The sequence below is a fragment of the Cervus canadensis genome, chromosome 11 (assembly GCF_019320065.1).
Source record: "Cervus canadensis isolate Bull #8, Minnesota chromosome 11, ASM1932006v1, whole genome shotgun sequence".
In the NCBI taxonomy this organism is placed as follows: domain Eukaryota; kingdom Metazoa; phylum Chordata; class Mammalia; order Artiodactyla; family Cervidae; genus Cervus; species Cervus canadensis.
This window is the reverse complement of record NC_057396.1, coordinates 40,487,239-40,507,953: the sequence shown is the minus strand read 5'-3', so window position 1 is coordinate 40,507,953 and position 20,715 is coordinate 40,487,239. Positions and strand designations below refer to the sequence as shown.

General features: G+C 37.8%; 1 protein-coding gene across 6 annotated transcripts in view; it reads right to left on the bottom strand.

The window, feature by feature from the left end:
• STK33 (serine/threonine kinase 33) overlaps positions 1-20,715 on the bottom strand; it is a 186,966-nt gene that overhangs the window by 79,539 nt on the left and 86,712 nt on the right. For 5 of the 6 annotated variants that reach the window (XM_043482774.1, XM_043482770.1, XM_043482773.1 and 2 more), the window contains exons 2-4: positions 7,791-8,185; positions 6,574-6,687; positions 3,765-3,878 (exon numbers count right to left, since the gene is read on the bottom strand). In XM_043482774.1, coding sequence (XP_043338709.1) covers positions 3,765-3,878; positions 6,574-6,687; positions 7,791-8,015 — 453 coding nt within the window. In that variant the 5' untranslated portion in view covers positions 8,016-8,185. The remainder of the gene's footprint in view (positions 1-3,764; positions 3,879-6,573; positions 6,688-7,790; positions 8,186-20,715) is intronic. The other variant, XM_043482775.1, reaches the window with a different exon arrangement.

Here is a 20,715-nt window from a genome sequence, read left to right as displayed (position 1 = left end):
ATCTTCATTATCTCCACCATGGTTTGGCCCCAGGTAAATAACAGGGAGGAAACACAGCTCCACCCATCAATAGAAAACTGGGTTAAAGATTTACTGAGCATGGCCTCACCCATCAGAAGGGGGAAGATCCAGTTTCCCCCCCAGTCAGCCCCTCCCATCAGGAAGCTTCCATAAGCCTCTTAACCTTCTCCATCAGAGGGCAGACAGACTGAAAACCACAATCGCAGAAAATTAACCAATCTGATCACATGGACCACAACCTTGTCTAACTCAATGAAACTATGAGCCATGCCATGTAGGGCCATCCAAGATGGACTGGTCATTGTGGAGAGTTCTGACAAAATGTGGTGCAGTAGAGAAGGGAATGACAAACCACTTCAGTATTCTTGCCTTGAGAACCCCATGAACAGTATGAAAAGGCAAAAAGATAGGACACTGAAAGATGAACTCCTCAGGTCAGTAGATGCCCAATATGCTACTGGAGATCAGTGGAGAAATAACTCCAGAGAGAATGAAGAGATGGAGCCAAAGCAAAAACAACATCCGGTTGTAGATGTGACTGGTGATGGAAGTAAACTCTGATGCTGTAAAGAGCAATATTGCATAGGAACCTGGAATTTTAGGTCCATGAATCAAGGCAAATTGGAAGTGGTCAAATAGGAGATGGCAAGAATGAATGTCGACATTTTAAGAATCAGCAAACTAAAATGGACTGGAATGGGTGAATTTAACTCAGATGACCATTATATCTACTACTGTGGGCAAGAATATCTTAGAAGAAATGGAGTAGCCATCATAGTCAACAAAAGAGTCCAAAATGCAGTACTTGGATGCAATCTCAAAAATGACAGAATGATCTCTGTTCGTTTCCAAGGCAAACCATTCAATATCATGGTAATCCAAGTCTATGCCCCGACCAGTAACACTGAAGAAGCTGAAGTTGAATAGTTCTATGAAGACCTTTCAGAACTAACACCCAAAAAAGATGTCCTTTTCATTATAGGGTACTGGAATGCAAAAGTAGGAAGTCAAGAAACACCTGGAGTAACAGGCAAATTTGGCCTTGGAGTACAGAATGAAACAGGGCAAAGGCTAATAGAGTCCTGCCAAGAGAACACACTGGTCATAGCAAACACCCTCTTCCAACAATATGAGAAAACTCTGCACATGGACATCAGATGGTCAATACCAAAATCAGATTGATTATATTCCTTGCAGCCAAAGATGGAGAAGCTCTATACAGTCAGCAAAAACAAGACTGGGAGCTGACTGTGGCTCAGATCACGAACTCCTTATTGCCAAACTCAGACTTCAATTCAAGAAAGTAGGGAAAACTACTAGACCATTCAGGTATGACCTAAATCAAATCCCTCATAATTATAGAGTGGAAGTGACAAATAGATTCAGGATTAGAATTGATAGTGCCTGAAGAACTATGGACAGAGGTTCATGACATTGTACAGGAGGCAGGGATGAAGACCATCCCAAAGAAAAAGAAATGCAAAAAAGCAAAATGGCTGCCTGAGGAGGTCTTACAAATAGCTGTGAAAAGAAGAGAAGTGAAAAGCAACAGAGAAAAGGAAAGATATACCATTTGAATGCAGAGTTCCAAAGAATAGCAAGGAGAGATAAGAAAGCCTTCCTCAGTGATCAGTGCAAAGAAATAAGAGGAAAACAACAGAATGGGAAAGACAAGAGATCTCTTCAAGAACATTAGAGATACCAAGGGAACATTTCATGCAAAGATGGGTACAGTAAAGGACAGAAATGGTATGGACCTAACAGAACCAGAAGATATTAGGAAGAGGTGGCAAGAACACACAGAAGAACTACACAAAAAAGATCTTCACGACCCAGATAATCATGATGCTGTGATCACTCACCTAGAGCCAGACATCCTGGAATGCGAAGTCAAGTGGGTCAGAGGAAGCATCACTATGAACAAAGCTAGTGGAGGTAATGGAATTCCAGTTGAGCTATTTCAAATCCAAAAAGAGATGCTGTGAAAATGCTGCACTCAATATGCCAGCAAATTTGGAAAATGCAGCAGTGGCCACAGACTGGAAAAGGTCAGTTTTCATTCCAATCCCAAAGAAAGGCAATGCCAAAGAACGTTAAAACTACCACACAATTGCACTCATCTCACACGCTAGCAAAGTAATGCTCAAAATTCTCCAAGCCAGGCTTCAACAGTATGTGAACTGTGAACTTCCAGATGTTCAAGCAGGATTTAGAAAAGACAGAGGAACCAGAGATCAAATTGCCAACATCTGCTGGATCATCGAAAAAGCAAGAGAGTTCCAGAAAAACATCTACTTCTGCTTTATTGACTATGCCAAAGCCTTTGACTGTGTGGATCACAACAAACTGTGGGAAATTCTTAAAGAGATGGGAATACCAGACCACCTGACCTGCCTTCTAAGAAATCTGTACACAGGGCAGGAAGCAACAGTTAGAACTGGACATGGAACAACAGACTGGTTCCAAACAGGGAAAGGAGTATGTCATGGCTAAATATTGTCACCTGCTTATTTAACTTATACGCAGTGTACATCATGCGAAATGCCAGGCTGGGTAAAGCATAAGCTAGAATCAAGATTTCCAGGAGAAATATCAATAGCCTCAGATATGCAGATGACACCACCCTTATGGCAGAAAGTGAAGAAGAACTAAAGAGCCTCTTGATGAAAGTGAAAGAGGAGAGTGAAAAAGTTGGCTTAAAGCTCAACATTCAGAAAACTATGATCATGGCATCTGGTCCCATCACTTCATGGCAAGTAGATAGGGAAACAATGGAAACAGTGACAGACTTTATGTTTTAGGGCTCCAAAATCACAGCAGATGGTGATTGCAGCCATGAAATTAAAAGACGCTTGCTCCTTGGAAGGAAAGTTATGACCAACCTAGACAGCATATTAAAAAGTAGACACATTACTTTGCCAACAATGGTCCGTCTAGTCAAAGCTATGATTTTTCCAGTAGTCATGTATGGATGTGAGTTGGACTAAAAAGAAAGCTGAGTGCCGAAGAATTGATGCTTTTGATCTGTGGTGTTGGAGAAGACTCTTGAGAGTCCCTTGGACTGCAAGGAGATCCAACCAGTCCATCCTAAAGGAAATCAGTCCTGAATATTCATTAGAAGGACTGATGTTGAAGCTGAAACTCCAATACTTTGGCCACCTCATGCAAAGAACTGACTCATTTGAAAAGACCCTGATGCTGGGAAAGATTGAAGGTGGGAGGAGAAGGGGACAACAGAGGATGAGATGGTTGGATGGTATCACCTACTCAATGCACATGAGTTTGACTAAACTCCGGGAGTTGGTGATGGACAGGGAGGTCTGGCATGCTGCAGCCCATGGGGTTGCAAAGTCGGACACGACTGAGCAACTGAACTGAACCGAAGCCGTTCTCTTTTCCAGGGGATCTTCCCAATCGAACCCAGGTCTCCTGCATTGCAGGTGGATTCTTTACAAGCTGAAACACAAGGGAAGCCCAGGAATACTGGAGTGGGTGGCCTATCCCTTCTCCAGCAGATCTTCCCAACCCAGGAATTGAACGGGGGTCTCCTGCATTGCAGGTAGATTCTTTACCAACTGAACTATGAGGGAAGCCCAGAAGGCTAGAGAAATAACCACATTTCTCCAGGGCAACAGCCCAGGCACTTCCCTAAGGGTCAGCTGTATTAGTGTGTAAAACTGTACTGCCTACCCCACCTTGCACTAGAACTGCACCCTCAGTGTGATGCTGCTAAGAAGCCTTACCTTTTCTTTGTTCACTTTTTTAATTGCCCACTTAGTTGCTCTTTCCTTGTCTATGGCTTCAATGACCATTCCAAAGCTCCCTTGTCCCAATATTCTTCCAAAGGTGTAGATTTCCTAGATAAAAAAATAAGAGTTCTTTGTCTTTCTCTGCCTTTCATTAGGTATGACAAATGAACATATAATACTGACAGGCGTCCACCCAAGGGAAGAGTGACTCTGCTCCAGGGTAAAATCAAATAGAAGACACTGACACCATGTATTTGCTTCAGTATTAATAAACACATCTTAATTAGCAAAAATAAGTTTTGATGAGTCTTATTAAATATCCTTTAGAGAAAAACCATAAAAATCCTAATAAGGAAATGTGAAAAACTTCAAATATATAAAAAATTAAACTCTCATAAACTATAATATTAAAGAAATGTCTTCACAAGAAAAAGAATGGACTATTAATACATGTATACAAATATGTTGATATATACTGTATATTTGTGTAAAATAAGTTGTCCAAAAAATTATTCCCAAACTCTGAGAACTATACTATAAAATCAACACATATTAACCATTAGACAACTGGTTTCCTGTTTACCAGGTAACCTTTCTCTTCATTGTTTCTACTAAATAAACATTTTTGTTGCTTTATTTCTTTATGTTTTAGGAAAAGGATTATATAAATCCTTTTTTATATTAAAGTTTTTAATATAAATAAGCATTTAGAAAAAAATTAAAACCATCCATAGTAACATTATCCAAACCAAGGATCCTTCTGTTTATCATTTCACTCCTGCTTAGAAAGACAGAATGCACTGGTCTTGACACCACCAGCATTCCATTTCATGTTGTAAAATAACAAGCATGTAACTCATTTACACTTTCAGATCTTGTGAATTTGGTTGGAGAGAGTCAGTCTCCCTGATCTAAATCAACTCCAGGGCATTAACAAGAGTTTCTAGACCCATTATGCCCAGAGATTAAAACAGGAGAGAACCCCTGAGCTAATGTCACTGGGGGAAGTCTCTCTTAGAGACTTCTTAGAGCCTGCCTTAGAGATGCCAGGTTCCCACTGTGTGACTGCTTTCATCTGCACCCTGCAACAGATAAACTACTGCTAGACTTCATATTTTCTACTGCTTACATTCCTTTCTGACTTTTGTAAAAGAAGATGGAGTATCCAACTAATTACTTACCTACTTCACAAAAGGCTTTTCTGCCTAACTCTGTACCACGGTGATTGTTCTTCTGACTTTTTTCAACATGCATGCATTGGTCCTCAAACACTGTTATTACTCTCTTGCGTACAAATATTTGGACTCATTTTTTTCTTTCCAAGATGGTCTAGAAACACCTTATAAAGGTATTTCCTTTTTATCCTTTAAAAAGCCTGCCTGAAACCTTGCAGGCAAAATATTCATGCTTAGTGTATGAGGAAAAAGGAGTAGGAAGAAACACAAGGGAGGAGAGAGAAAAAGAGAGGAAGCAAGGGAGAGAAAAAGAGACAGAGGGCGAGAAGGGAAGACCCAGAAAGGGAAAGAAAAAAGAAGAAAAGAAACATGTTCAGCTTCAACATGTAGATTTTTCTTAGCTATCTTCTTGTGATACATACTTTGGGGGCTCCAAAGATGAATAAACCATAATTCCTGTTTTCTTATAATTTGTCTCATGTCTGGCTCAATGGACATGAATTTGAACAAACTCTGGACGATAGTGGAGGATAGGGCCTGGCATGCTGCAGTCCAGCAGAGTCAGACACGACAGTGACTGCACAACAACAGCATCATTTGTAACTCAAGAGATAAGACTTTTACTTAAGTCATACAGTCTTAAGTTAAAAGAAAAAGTACAAAATGACATTGGGGTCAGAGACCAGAGCTAAAATTCTGGGAACATAAGGGAAAATGGTATGAAAGAGATGGCTCCTGAGAAGCATGTGGGAGAACAAAGACAAAGAAAAGAAGGAAAATTGAGAATTTTTTCCATAATCCAATCAAGGAATGAATGAGTGAGCTGATAAATGAATACATTTTTCTTTCACAAAAAGCTCTTATGACTAAATTTAAAACAGTAAATTTGTGGATTTTTTTTTTAAGGCAGGTCTTTTCTAAGATTTTGTAAGACTTAATAAAATCTTTAACAGGGGAAGATTTAAGCTTTTAGGTCAGAATTTCTTAGAAAGTTTTTCTGATCACTTCAAGTAAATTGCTAAAAATTTTTTAAAACAATCGTTCAAAGGTATCTAACGTTAATGGAATTTTCCTCCTGTAGTTGTTCCTGCTGTAGTTCCTTCAATCTAGCATTAAAGGAACACATTTTAATTTCTAAGATGGTTTTAAATTTAAGTCATATTTGCATATAAGAACTAGAATCCTGGGAAGAATAATATTGGTATTCACTCAATCACAAACTGGAGAAAAATGGGCAAGTCCACGAGGGAAATTTTGGCCTCCCTACTGGTCATCAAAGAAGTGAACAGCCAAGCCATCTAAGTCATTTGGTCTCTCTCTGCCTCTCAAATAGGTCTATACAGAGATTTCACATCTGCCTTCAGCAACCGGGAAGACTTGGAGACCAAATGCTCTCATTTTGTCTAATAAATGTCCTCCACTTAATTATGCAAGTCAAGTTACATCTCTATGAACAGAAAAAATAATTAGTCCACATTTTCTTTAGTAAAGACTTCGACAATCTTAAAAATGGTTAAGTTTTGTCTTTTCTCTCCTTAGAGACTTGCTTTTTAAATCACTTTTGTCATGAACACTGGCTTAGAAGAAACCTGAAACATTTCTAGCAGCTCAGTTTGCCCTCCCTATACCTGAATGGCGGCTCCATTGTCCATCCGTATGTGAGGAACTTTTCCTTCTGTGAAGTTGCCCCGACCCCACTGTTGTTGAGATGGTTTTCTCTCTACATGTGAAGATTTTGAGGGCTTGGACCAAAAAGAAATTTTAATATTAACATTAAGATACAAGACACTTATTGACAAAGTAAGAACCCTAATTTAGATAATCTGAAAATTTTTAAATATGTGTCAAGATATTTATTGTATACAAGACAGTTTATCACCTTTTTCAAATTCAAAGCCCTATATAATTCATTCACTCATTAGGCTAAAACAGGCCTTAAGAAGTTATTCAATCTAATCTCCTGAATCCAGGCAATTCTACATGATGACCTGCACAGAAGATAAATGAGGACTTAAAATCTTTAAAATCATAAGAGAAGGCAACTTCACAGTTTTCTCAATCTCTCTTGTTTCAAGACATAACAATCATCTCAAATAGGTTATACACAAGAAATTACTGACCAGACATTCACAAAATATGCTTTGAATGAAAATAATATAGCAACAATTCACTCAGAGACATCTATATGGCAATAACTATACCATAATACAATTCAGAAATAACAGTTTAGCGTGAAAATTTGAAAAAGGTATAAATTTGAGGACTGAGAACCTACTTTTCTTAAACTTACTGCTCTCTGTCTCCAAATTTATGCTCTATCAATGACAGTCTTCCAGAGTGCCTCTTCACTATAAAGGCAAACATACCCAAACCAGTCCAACTGGGTATTCACAGATTGTAACTAAGGCAAATCAATTTTGTAAGGTATATTTAATATTCCATCTAGATAACCAGGAACTGTCTTAAATAATAACCACCCTGTGTTTAACCACAATCATAAATCTCATTCTGCATCAGTTGAAGAAAATGCCACCAAATTCAGGTTTAATTCAATTTGAAAACCAATCAATTTCCATATAAACCATTTTTTAATAAAAGCTGGAATAATATTCCAAATTATTTATAATCCTGGGAAGTCATTAATTTGGGACAGTGGTTGGTTAACAGAATGAAAAAATTATCAACCGATTTTTCTTACCTCTTCTGTAAGAAAGAAATGTTACCTTAATAGTAAAGAAGGCAAATGAATTAGCTGACAAGAGCCCATGGATAAGGATGAATGTAGGGATGGGATTAGGGAATGGGACATCAACTTGTGTTGAGATGTAGAATCTTTAATAATTACCAAATCTTTTCCAGAGGCAACATCTTTGCTGGCTCCTTTTTCTTTTTTTTTTTCTGGTGAAACTATAAATTCTGAACTACCTGTGCTTGATGTCTGTGACATTTCCACCACTGACATTGGAGAAAGCTTTGTTTTACAAGAACATATACAAAGTGCTTTTTTCTGAGAAGCAGATGAGCAGTGGGGGCACTCTGTAGATTTTTTACCACAGCTGTTATCAGCCATTTGCTTAACTCTGCATCAAAAGCAACTTTATTAAAAGAAAGATGTTTCCACTGTTTGAGGAAAAGAACCAGACCAAAAAGGAAAAGGTAGGCTGATGGTGAAAACTGTAACTTCCAAGTGGTGAGGTCCTTAGGTTAATGATGCACTCGACTTCCAGTCACACATGAGAGCTGCAAGAAGAAAAGAAATCTCCATTTAGAAAATTCTTTCTTATCCTGTCACTCTCCTAGAAATCAAAGACAAACTAGCAACTAACACCAAAAGCATCCTGCCTATACATGAAAAGTTAATATTTACAACAAAATTAGAATACATTTCTAAAAACCAATACATTCTTATCTTCCAGAATTGACTCCTTGAACTCCAGACATTTATTTAACAGTCCAAAGAATCACCCTCTGAACTGCTAAAAAGTGTGGTCTAAGGAAATTTGGTGGGTTGATACAAATTTTTTTAAATAAAGTAGAATAAAATAAATAAATGAGAGCGTTTTGCATAGCTCCTTGGTAAGCTTTGTGAAACTTTAAAAAAATTACATAGTTATGAATGTATAGAACGTGTGCGTGTGTGTACACTTGGTCACAATATAAAATGCATTTCATAAGGTGGGTTGTGGTAAATAAAAAAGGCTTTAAAATACTTGTATAAAACATACATTACTGTGGTTTCAGAAGTTAATGAGCCTCTGTCTACATATTATCAGAACAAATCCATGTTGTTGTGTGCTCAGTCGCCAAGTTATGTCTGACTCTTTACACCCCATGTACTATATATAGCCCACCAGGCTTCTCTGTCCATGGGATTTCCCAGGCAAGAATACTGGAGTGGGTTGCCATTTCCTCCTCCAGGGGATCTTCTCAACCCAGGGATTGAGAACCTATGTCTCCTTCATTTGTAGGCAAATTCTCTACCACTGAGTCACCTGGAATGCCCCAAATCCATACTATACACTTCACAAAGTAGATAATTTGATTCTATAAAGCTATCTAATGCTAAAAGTTCTAAGGCAATATCAGAAGTATCCTTATTTTTACTCTCAAATAGAAAAATAGGAACTAGTGTGTGCTACTTTTCCCTGAGTGAAGAACAGGTATGCCCATCATTTTACCTAACCAGTTATTGCAGCTATATATAGTGCAGTTATGTATAGTGGCAAGTTGGAAACATGTGAGTTTAGGAATGAGGGGGGATGTGTTCTGCAGCACATGAAAAAGAAACTGAGAAACTTCCAGAAGTAACTGGGAGTACATCATCATGGTTCTCTGCCATCCTACTTCAGATATTACTTGAAAGTATATTTTGAAGTCATAGATTGATAAGCCTGGAGATATATAGAATATACCTTTGTTCACTGAACTGGAATAAACTTGACCAGAATAGGAGCTAGATATCTTTATCTCATTAAAGAAATACATTTCTAGCTTTAGCTATCTAAGATCAGTTTTCTAATCAGAAATAAGGGTTGAATTTGATCAAATCTTTACCTATCGTGATTATATTTTTCTTATTTGATTTTTTGGTCTGTTTTATGGTATTAAAATTTTCTTAATATTAAAGCACTCTTGCATTTTGGGTATGAACCCTATACATGATCATGATGGATGATTCTTTCAATGTGCTGAAAAACTGAAATGTTTGTATTCTGACTTTTCACAGTTATATTCATAAGTTAAACTGGTCTCTAATTTTCCTTTTCATTCATCTTTATCAGGTTTTGATACAAGATTCTGGCAGTTTTATAAAATAAATTGGCTATCTTTCCATCTCGTGATGATTTGTAACAGTCTGTATAGCATGGGAATCTATAGGAAAATCTTCCAGACCCAAAGGATTTTGTGAAAGATATTGCTAGTAGTTTATCCAATATTTATTCCCCCACTCTTCCTTTTTAACAAAACCCTGATTCTGTCTGGGATAGCAATATGCTAATTTAAATCCTCCATTTCTGCACATCCCTTGCAGTTGACTTATGGCCATGAACCTTACAGAATGCAAGCAAAGTTGTACTTAAAGAAAACTTTTATTCTTAAAACTTTATTAAAAATAGAAAAAGAAAGGACAAAAAATATACTACATGAGCAGTCAAATCAAAGAAAGAGAAAAACATGATTAAGAAACAAAATTTAAGATGAACAGAAATGAAAAAGAAATGTAGGTTCTGTTGAATTTTGCCTATAAGGCTCCAAATAAACTGAACCTTCACTCCCGCTCAGATTTCTCTCTCCATTCTCTCCTTTGCTCTAAATACACTGGTCTCCTTGCTGTTCTTTGCATATGCCAAGCACAGTGCCTTCTCGTGGCTTTGGCCCTTGCTTCCTCTGCTAGGATGCGCTTTCCTCAGACATTTGCATGGCTTGCTCCCTCACTTCATGGTGATCTCTGCTCATCTGCTCTTCTAACCATCTCCTCTGAAACAGCAGGCCATTCATTCTGTCCCCTTATTTTGCTTTATTTTTATTCACAGCATTTATCATTTCACTTTGGAAGTTCTATATCAGAGTTCCTTCCTACTTTTAGGGAACAGGTAATTTCCATATATGTAAATTGTTTTATGAAGCTTCCTCAAAGGCTCAGGGGGGAAAGAATCTGCCTGCAATGCAGGAGACACATGGGTTAGATTCCTGGGTCTACACCTCCCAGAATATTGGAAATAAAAGCAAAAATAAACAAATGGGACCTAATTAAACTTAAAAGCTTTTGCACAACAAAGGAAACTATATGCAAGGTGAAAAGACAGCCTTCAGATTGGGAGAAAATAATAGCAAACGAAGCAACAGACAAAGGATTAATCTCAAAAATATACAAGCAACTCCTGCAGCTCAATTCCAGAAAAATAAATGACCCAATCAAAAAATGGGCCAAAGAACTAAACAGACATTTCTCCAAAGAAGACATACAGATGGCTAACAAACACATGAAAAGATGCTCAACATCACTCATTATCAGAGAAATGCAAATCAACACCACAATGAGGTACCATTACATGCCAGTCAGGATGACTGCTATCCAAAAGTCTACAAGCAATAAATGCTGGAGAGGGTGTGGAGAAAAGGCAACCCTCCTACACTGTTGATAGGAATGCAAACTAGTACAGCCACTATGGAGAACAGTGTGGAGATTCCTTAAAAAACTGGAAATAGAACTGCCATATGACCCAGCAATCCCACTTCTGGGCATACACACTGAGGAAACCAGATCTGAAAGAGACACGTGCACCCCAATGTTCATCGCAGCACTGTTTATAATAGCCAGGACATGGAAGCAACCTAGATGCCCATCAGCAGATGAATGGATAAGGAAGCTATGGTACATATACACAATGGAATATTACTTAGCCATTAAAAAGAATTCATTTGAATCAGTTCTAATGAGATGGATGAAACTGGAGCCCATTATACAGAGTGAAGTAAGCCAGAAAGATAAAGACCAATACAGTATACTAACGCATATATATGGAGTTTAAAAAGATGGTAATGATAACCCTATATGCAAAACAGAAAAAAGAGACACAGATGTACAGAACAGACTTTTAGACTCTGTGGGAGAAGGCGAGGGTGAGATGTTCTGAGAGAACAGCATTGAAACAAGTATACTATCAAGGGTGAAACAGATCACCAGCCCAGGTGGGATGCATGAGACAAGTACTCAGGGGTGGTGCACTGGGAAGACCCAGAGGGATGGGATGGGAAGGGAAGTGGGAGGGGGGATCGGGATGGGGAACACATGTAAATCCATGGCTGATTCATGTCAATGTATGGCAAAAACCACTACAATATTGTAAAGTAATTAGCCTCCAACTAATAAAACTAAATGAAAAAAAAAAAAAAGATTCCTGGGTCTGGAAGATCTCCTGGAGAAGGAAATGGCAACCTACTTCAGTATTCTTGCCTAAAAATTCCCATGGACAGAGGAGGCTGGCAGGCTACAGTCCAATGAGTCACAAAGGGTAGGACACAACTAAGTGACTAAGCACACAAATTGTTTCATAGCAATGAAAGCCATCTAATTCATTTCATTCAGTTAGAATAACCAAAATTAGATCATGGCAGTGTTCTCAAAAAGGGAGGAGCTCTTACACGCCAATCTTTTCTGTGAAGAGATGTAAAAATCCTAAATGGTGTGCCTGTATTTATCTTTATCCTAGATTACAGCATATTCTAAGATTACCAGATAGAAATAAATAGACAAGTCAGCCCAATAAACATGACCTTTCACCAAAGCAGTGTAAAAAATTCTACTGATGTGATTAAAGCCCATAACGGTGAGCACTGGAAAAGGTACATCAAGGGTACCCTTCAGACAGGAAGAGGAAAAAAAGAATGCAACTGATGCCAACACACACACACATTTTAACAAATGCTTGACCTTGTTTTCCAAGTATATGTAGCGAGACAAACAAAACTCAGAATGTACCTTTATGCACACTGAAAAATGATTTAACTTTAGGCCTTGGAAGAAAATGCTTTGCATCTCAGGTTAAATATATAAGCCTGTAACCATCAATGACTCAGAGCAGCAGAGTAGATCTGCAAATAACAGCCTTTCTGTTTAGAAAAAAATAGTGCTTTCTCTCTGCAGGTGTAGAAAAGTCCCACATCAGATATGTAAGGTATCATTTTATGCATGCATTAAGAATACTGATTTTATAGTACTTTTTATAAGAAACTGAAAGAAGTGTTCATAATGTAAAGGTTCATTTAAAATGTAGCTAAGTTCCTTCATTATAAACAGTACTCCTAAAAGCATTCTTACTATATCCCTCAAGTTTTACTACATTATATATATATATATCTCCACAAACTTTCAAGAGAATCTTTAAATATTAAATTTCCCATTTCTAAGACAGTTTGTTTTGTGGACTGAAAAATAGTTGTATTTTTCCTAGCTCAGTTCAGAAAGTATTTCCTTTAGTTTCTCCCTCAGTCTCTCAATGTCAAGTTATCACAGTATCACTGACACTGACATAGACTTCCAGGTACTTTCTTGCCCCAGCTTCTGACATATCCATTGCCCTATAAGTATTTGGTAGCTATATTCAGAAAATATAGGAGTTCCTGGTATTCACTGACAAGCTTCATTTCTGCTTCCCAGCTTATCAACTATTACATTTGCCAAAGTAATGTTCTACTTTCTTACCCCAGCAATGCTAAAACAATAGGTGAAATAGCTGTATGCAAAATTTCTTGAGAAGGATTGGATTTTGAATTTAATTTCTTTTTGGCTGGCTGAATTCTAATTATTTTAACTTAAAAACCAAAATAGAACAAACATTTACTCACGTTTATTTCTTTCTCACTTATGAACTGATCTGAAAGATTTGTTAGTAAAATAAATCTACTGTCTAGTGGGCCAAATGATGTCATTCATATTTTAGGGGCATAAAATGAATCAGGTATTGCAAACCTAGCATATCTTTATGTAAACACAAAGATGAATAGCTCTTCTTATGTAGAACTATGGAATTACATGTAAACAGGACTTTGGATAGAAAAACATATTAGGAAACCAAAGAAACTTCTAATGTAATAGTTTCTTTGTGTCTCCAAAGACTGGACATGCATAGGTATTAAACATAATGTAAATAAATACAATAAGGTCAAATAATGTCAGTGTTTAACAAACATTAGCTTTCCTTTGGCTAAAGATTCTCATTTTATTTTCAGGAGTAAAACAAGTCAATGGAACAACTCTAATATGGAAACTCTCTGAGTTTTTATTTCAGCATAAAAAGGTCTCTTAACACACTGGCCCTAAAAGATACACTTACAGTAATTTCCTTGAAAATGAACACAAGAATGGTTTTATAAGATATAACTAGCTACAATTTTCTTCCCCAAAAGCAATTTTTAGCTTTCTTTGCTAAGACTATGTCTACAAGGAACCTAACAGTCAAGTCAATTCAGTAAAAAATGTGTTCTATTCAAGTAAAGAAAAAGCTGTATGGATTGTCTGACATTACGCAGACCAAGCGGAATGACTGTATATTCACTTTTCAACTACTTGTTTTCATAACATGCTTACAGAATCTAAAGAGGGGCCAAATGAGCTTTGTAGATCATAGTGTTGTTAAATGAGACCAGCACTTGTTTACCATTTCCATTAAAGTCATGATTAGGGAAAGTGGTCTATATTGTCTTATAAAAGGATTTATAGTATGTTTACATTTTTATATTATTTCAGACATTTAAAAATTCTGACATTTAACACCTAATATATGCTATCAGATTTTAAAATTTTAATTTGCATAATACTCCTCACTGATTAAGCTATAATCTGGAGGGACAGTCTTAAATGTGGTCCCCATGCTGACAGTTTAAGAACAGAGGTTTTACAAAGAAAGTATGGTTTAAAGAAACTGGAGAGATTCCCCCATCCCCACCGATTCTTTCCCTGATGTTTTTCTTGTTGTTATCCAGTGTCTTTTCTCCATGTACATTAAAAGCAATCTGAAGTCAGGAACCTTTATGCCAGCACAGCTGATCCTGTACATAATGGACACTCAATGAAAATCTGTGAGAGTTCATTTTGTGGGGGAAGAGCCATAATCACAAATCACTTAGGCAGAAAATAAGCAGATGTATAGAAGAGTCATCAAGAAACGAGGGGGTCATGTGGAGGAGGGAATGTCAGAGCTCTCTTCATAGATCTAAAGAAGGAATTAAGAGTTCTGTGTGACTCAAAGACAGTGCAAGCCAATATCAACCTGATACAAAGGGCTTCCTAACATTTAGATAAGTTAACAGGAAAGACTATCTCTGTCACTACAAGTGTCCAAGTAGAGGTTGGAAGGTCAGCTGTAGGAAATCAAAGATGATATTTAAACATAAACTAGGATGTCATAGAAAAAGCAAGGGAATTCCAGAAAAATATCTACTTCCATTTCATTGACTACACAAAAGCCTTTGACTGTGTGGATCACAACAAACTGGAACATTCTTAAAGTGATGGGAATACCAGACCACCTTACCTGTCTCCTGAGAAACCTGAATGCAAGTCAAGGAGCAATAGTTAGAACTAGACATGGAACAACAGACTGGTTCAAAATTGGGAAAGGATTATGTCAAGGCTGTATATTTTCACCCTGCTTATTTATGCGTACTAGGTATACTATGCAGAGTACACCATGCGAAATGCTGGGCTGGATGAATCACAAGCTGGAATCAAGACTTCCAGGAGAAATATCAACAACCTCAGTTATGCAGATGATACCACTCTAATGACAGAAAGTGAAGAGGAACTAAAGAGCCTCTTGATGAGGGTGAAAGAGGAGAGTGAAAAAGCTGGCTTAAAACTCAACATTCAAAAAACAAAGATCATGGCATCCAGTCCCATCACTTCATGGCAAATAGAAGGGGGAAAAGTGGAAACAGTGACAGATTTTATTCTCTTGGGCTCCAAAATCACTGTGGATGGTGACTGAAGTCATGAAATTAAAAGACGCTTGCTCTTTGTAAGAAAAGCTATAACGAACCTAGACAGCATATTAAAAAGCAGAGACATCACTTTGCCAACAAAGGTGTGTATAGTCAAAGCTAGTTTTTCCAGTAGTCATGTACAGATGTGACAGTTGGACCATAAAGAAGCTTAGTGCCGAAGAACTGATGCTTCTGAACTGTAGTGCTGGAGAAGACTACTGACAGTCTCTTAGACAGCAAGTAGATCAAACCAGTCAATCCTAAAGGAAATCAACCCTGAATATTCATTGGAAGGAGTGACGCTAAAGCTGAAGTTCCAATACTTTGGCCATCTGATGCAAAAAGCAGACTTATTGGAAAGACCCTGATGCTGGGAAAGATTTAAGGCAAAAGGAGAAGGGGGCAGCAGAGGATGAGATGGTTGGATGGCATCACTGACTCAATGGACTTGAGTCTGAGCAAACTCCAAGAGATAGTGAAGGACAGGGTAGCCTGGCGTGCTACAGTCCACAGGGTTGCAGAGTTGGACACGACTCAGCAACTGAACAAACAGGCAACCTACTTCTTGTAGTCAGATGTTTGAAGGCATGACAACTCCAAACAGTCTATAACAAAACACCAACAATACATTCCATAATCTCTGTTTTTAAGATTCTTTATAAGTAATATTAATTTAATAAAACAAACAAAAACAACAACAATAACAAAAATACTTCTCTTGACTGTGAGAACATCCAAGGCAGGAACTATGTACTATTCACCTTGTCATCTTATATTCAGTAAAGATCTCCATTATTAAATGAGGATTATTGATTGAAAACTATTCAGTGATTGATAGAAACAGTGTTTCTGAACTCACAAATATAATACGCAATGTAGGTGCCTAGAGTAAGTGAGCCAGTGCTTATCATGTAAAAAAATAATATACCTGAAGACGCCTCCTGGCCAACAAACTAACTGCACTACAAGCCAACCCTTACTCTACCTTGAAGCTATCATTCTAGAGCAAAACACCAAACCCCCAATACCAAGCCTGACCCCAATCCTCTACTCTAAATTGCCATCTATTTCTGACAGTTTTCCTATCAGACAAGATGTTACAACTACACTCTCAAATTTATGAATCTTAAAAGACACACAGACATAAGTATTTACTTCAGTGATATACCATATTGTAAAACTCTAAGAGTTTTGGCTAAGTCCAGTCTTCAACAACTATAAAGCTTGGTCCTAATAAACATTATTATTCAGATCCTCATATTCAATTTTAAAAAAATCACTACTTTTTGACATATTGTATAACTAGCAATAACTGGCTTGTGTTTCTGTCATATAAAACATGCATGTCATCAGTTCAGTTCAGTCGCTCAGTCGTGTCCAACTCTTTGTGACCCCATGGACTGCATCATGCCAGGCTTCCCTGTCCATCTCCAACTCCCAGAGTTTACTCAAACTCGTGTCTATTGAGTCAGTGATGCCATCTAACCATCTCATCCTCTGTCGTCCCCTTCTCCCACCTTCAATCTTTCCCAGCATCAGGGTCTTTTCAAATGTCTCAACTCTTCGCATCAGGTGGCCAAAGTACTGGAGTTTCAGCTTCAGCATCAGTCCTTCCAATGAATATTCAGGACTGATTTCTTTTAGGATGGACTGGTTGGATCTCCTTGCAGCTCAGGAGACTCTCAAGAGTCTTCTCCAACACCACAGTTCAAAAGCATCAATTCTTTGGAGCTCAGCTTTCTTTATAGTCCAACTCACATCCATACATGACTACCGGAAAAACCATAGCTTTGACTAGACAGACCTTTGTTGGCAAAGTAATGTCTCTGGCTTTTTAGTATGCTGTCTAGGTTGGTCATAAGTTTTCTTCCAAGGAGCAAGCTTTAATTTCATGGCTGCAGTCACCATCTGCAGTGATTTTTGGAGCCCCCCAAAATAGTCTGTCACTGTTTCTATTGTTTCCCCATCTATTTGCTATGTCATAGATGAGATCAAAAAAATTCATGTGATATATATGTTAACTTTCTCAGGTTCCCTAGCCAAATCACCTTAAGTAAGGATACTTATTTTCTAGAAGAGATTGTTCTCTTCACTTGTAATGATGAGTCATTTATCTGCAGCACACAAACCCCAGACTTGGCCAGAACAAAAGCATTTAGAATGTCGTATCTTGGTCATCAATGTGGCATGTCTGTTAATTTCAATAAAATAGCAAAGATAGGGGAAATAAGACCTAAAAGGCACTTACTGGTAAGGGTTCTGTACGACTAGCCAAGAAGAGTCTTCAGGGAGCAGTACTGAGTTAAGCAGTGAGCAAGAGAGGTCAAAGTAGGAGAACAGAACAACACAGAACCCAGTCACCTAACCATGTATGCATGTATCCAGCAAACATTTTCTGAATACCTGTTATATACCAAGGATTGTTCCGGGTACAGGGAATAAAGAGGTTATCAAGGCATGAGCCTTAGTGATAATGATTATGATAAAAATAATGATCAATATAGGCTTCCCAGGTGGCGCAGTGGCAAAGAATCAGCCTGCCAACACAGGAGCCACAAGAAAGGCAGGTTCAATCACTGGGTCAGGAAGATCCCCTGGAGTAAGAACCCACTCCAGTATTCTTGCCTGGAAAATTCCATGGACAGAGGAGACTGGCAGGCTACAGTCCATGTGGTTGCAAAGAGTCAGACATGATTGAGCAACTGAGCACACACACATACAATCATCAGTATATAAAAAGTACAGAAGTAATATAAAAGAGGGAGTTACCAGGGAAGTAATGTAATCAAGTGGGAAACAAAATTTAGAATGATAGAGATCAGGATTCAAATTTTACCTCTATTACTTACTAGCTCTGTACATATGGGGATATGTAAAGAGGAGCTAATAGTAGTAACTCTCTTACATGATTATCATGAGAACTATATAACATTTGTACAGTGCCTGTTAAACATTTAAAAAACTAAGATCATTGCATCCGGTCCCATCACATGGCAAATAGAAGGGGAGAAAGTAGAAGCAGTAACAGATCTTATTTTCTTGGGCTTCAAAATCACTGCAGCCATGAAATTAAAAGATGCTTGCTCCTTGGAAGGAGAGCTATGACAAACCTAGAAGCGTTATTAATAAGCAAAGACATCACTTTGCCAACCAATATCCATCCAGTCAAAGCTATGATTTTTCCAGTAGTCATGTACAGATGTGAGAGGTGGACCATAAAGAAGGCTGAGTGCCAAAGAATTGATACTTTCAAATTGTGGTCCTAGGGAAGATTCATAAGAGTCTCCTGGACTGTAGGGAGATCAAACCAGTCAACCCTAAAGGAAATCAACCCTGAATATTCATTGGAAGGACTGAAGCTGAAGCTCCAATGCTTTGGCCACCTGATGCAAAGAGCCAACTCATTGGAAAAGACCCTGATGCTAGAGAAGATTGGTGGCAAAAGGAGAGGTGGACAGCAGAGGATGAGATGGTTAGATAGCATCACCGACTCAATGAACACGAGTTTGAGCAAATTCGAGAGATAGTAAAGTACACAGAAGCCTGATGTGCTATAGTCCATGGGGTCTCAAAGAGTCAGACATGACTTAGCAACTGAGCGACAACAATGTGAAAAGGAATGTATAGCTTTGTATTAACAGTACAGTCTGACATCAGGGAACATGATGGCCCCCCCTCTCTTCCTCTTTCTCAAGATTATTTTGGCTACTTGGGATCTTCTGTCCTCCCATACAAATTTTTAAATTATTTGTTCTAGTTCTGTGAAAAATGTATTTTAATAGAGATTCCACTGGACTTCTAGATTTCCTTGGGTAGTATGATCATCTTATCAATATTAATTCTTCCAGCCTATGAACATCTTAACAATATTAATTCTTCCAGTCTATGAGTATTTCTCCCACTGGGTCATCTTCAATTTTTTTCATCAGTGTCTCACAGTTTTCCAAGTACAGGTCCTTTACCTCTTTAGATAGGCTGATCTCTAGGCAATTTATTATTTTTAATATGATGGCAAATGAAACTCCTTCCCTACTTTCTCTGATAGCTTGTTGTTAATATAAAGAAATGCAACAGATTTCTATGTATTAATTTTGGATCCTGCAACTTTACCAAATTCATTGATGACCTCTAGTAGCTTTTTGGTGGCATCTTTAGGGTTTTCTGTGTAATATCATGTTATCTGCAAACAGTGACTATTTTTCTTCTTCCTTTCCAATTTGATTCCTTTTATTTCTTGTTCTTGTCTGACTGCTATGACTAGCACTTCCAATACTATGTTGAATAAAAGTGGCGACAGTAGGCATACTTGTCTTCCTGATCTTACAGGAAATTCTCTCAGGTATTCACCCAGTATGATGGTAAGTTTAATTAATTTTGGCCTTTATTATCTTGATGTACATTCCCTCCATACCCACTTTCTGGAGAGTTTTTAATCACAAATAAATGTTGAATTTTGTCAAAAGTTTTTTGCATCTATTAAACTAAGTCTTAAAGACTTAGAATGAACTGGAGAACTGGAATGAGTTGGAGTTTACTTGGTGAACAAGTCAAGGAAAGGCTTTCTAGACAGTGACACCAGCACATGCAAGGGCCCAAAACCTATGGTTCAAGAGGAGTGGAAAAAAGTGGTTTCCATTTGAAGACAACAACAATGGGAGACAGAAAGTTCGATCTGTGCTAAGATAAAAACAGAGAAGAAGCACTTTCAGGAAATATCTGGTTTAACAAGACTATCTTCACTGAAGAACAGGGGCTCTACTAGGCACAAAAGACAGATGAGGTAGAGTGGAACATGAGGTTCTCACTCTGAGAGAGCTGCCAGAAAGGATGGAGTGCTGCAAACAGTTTCAAGTGAGCACTTCCAACCTTGACACAAATTAGCCACACTAGCTAGTGACACTAATTAGTGACTGCCAACACTAATTTCTCCAGCAACATTTCAAGCATAGTCATGGAGGGGACAGAGGACTTCAACATATGCTATAAAGTTTTAAAGTATGCAGAATAAGTCCTAGATAGTACAATCAACCCAAATCTACTGCCATATGAACAAAGAAGAAGCTAATGACAAATTCACTAGAGTCAATGTTTCAATGTGATAGAATATATGGTTTATTTCTAATTAGTTCTAAAATAACAAAAAACATCAAGGGAAACTCCCCAGTATGACTTCCACAATAAAATATTAAGTTATTTATTTTACAGACATATGCATACATCCCTACTCCAAATTCAGCACTATTGCAAACAAAGCTACATCAGTCCCAGAAAACAGAACAGCAGCA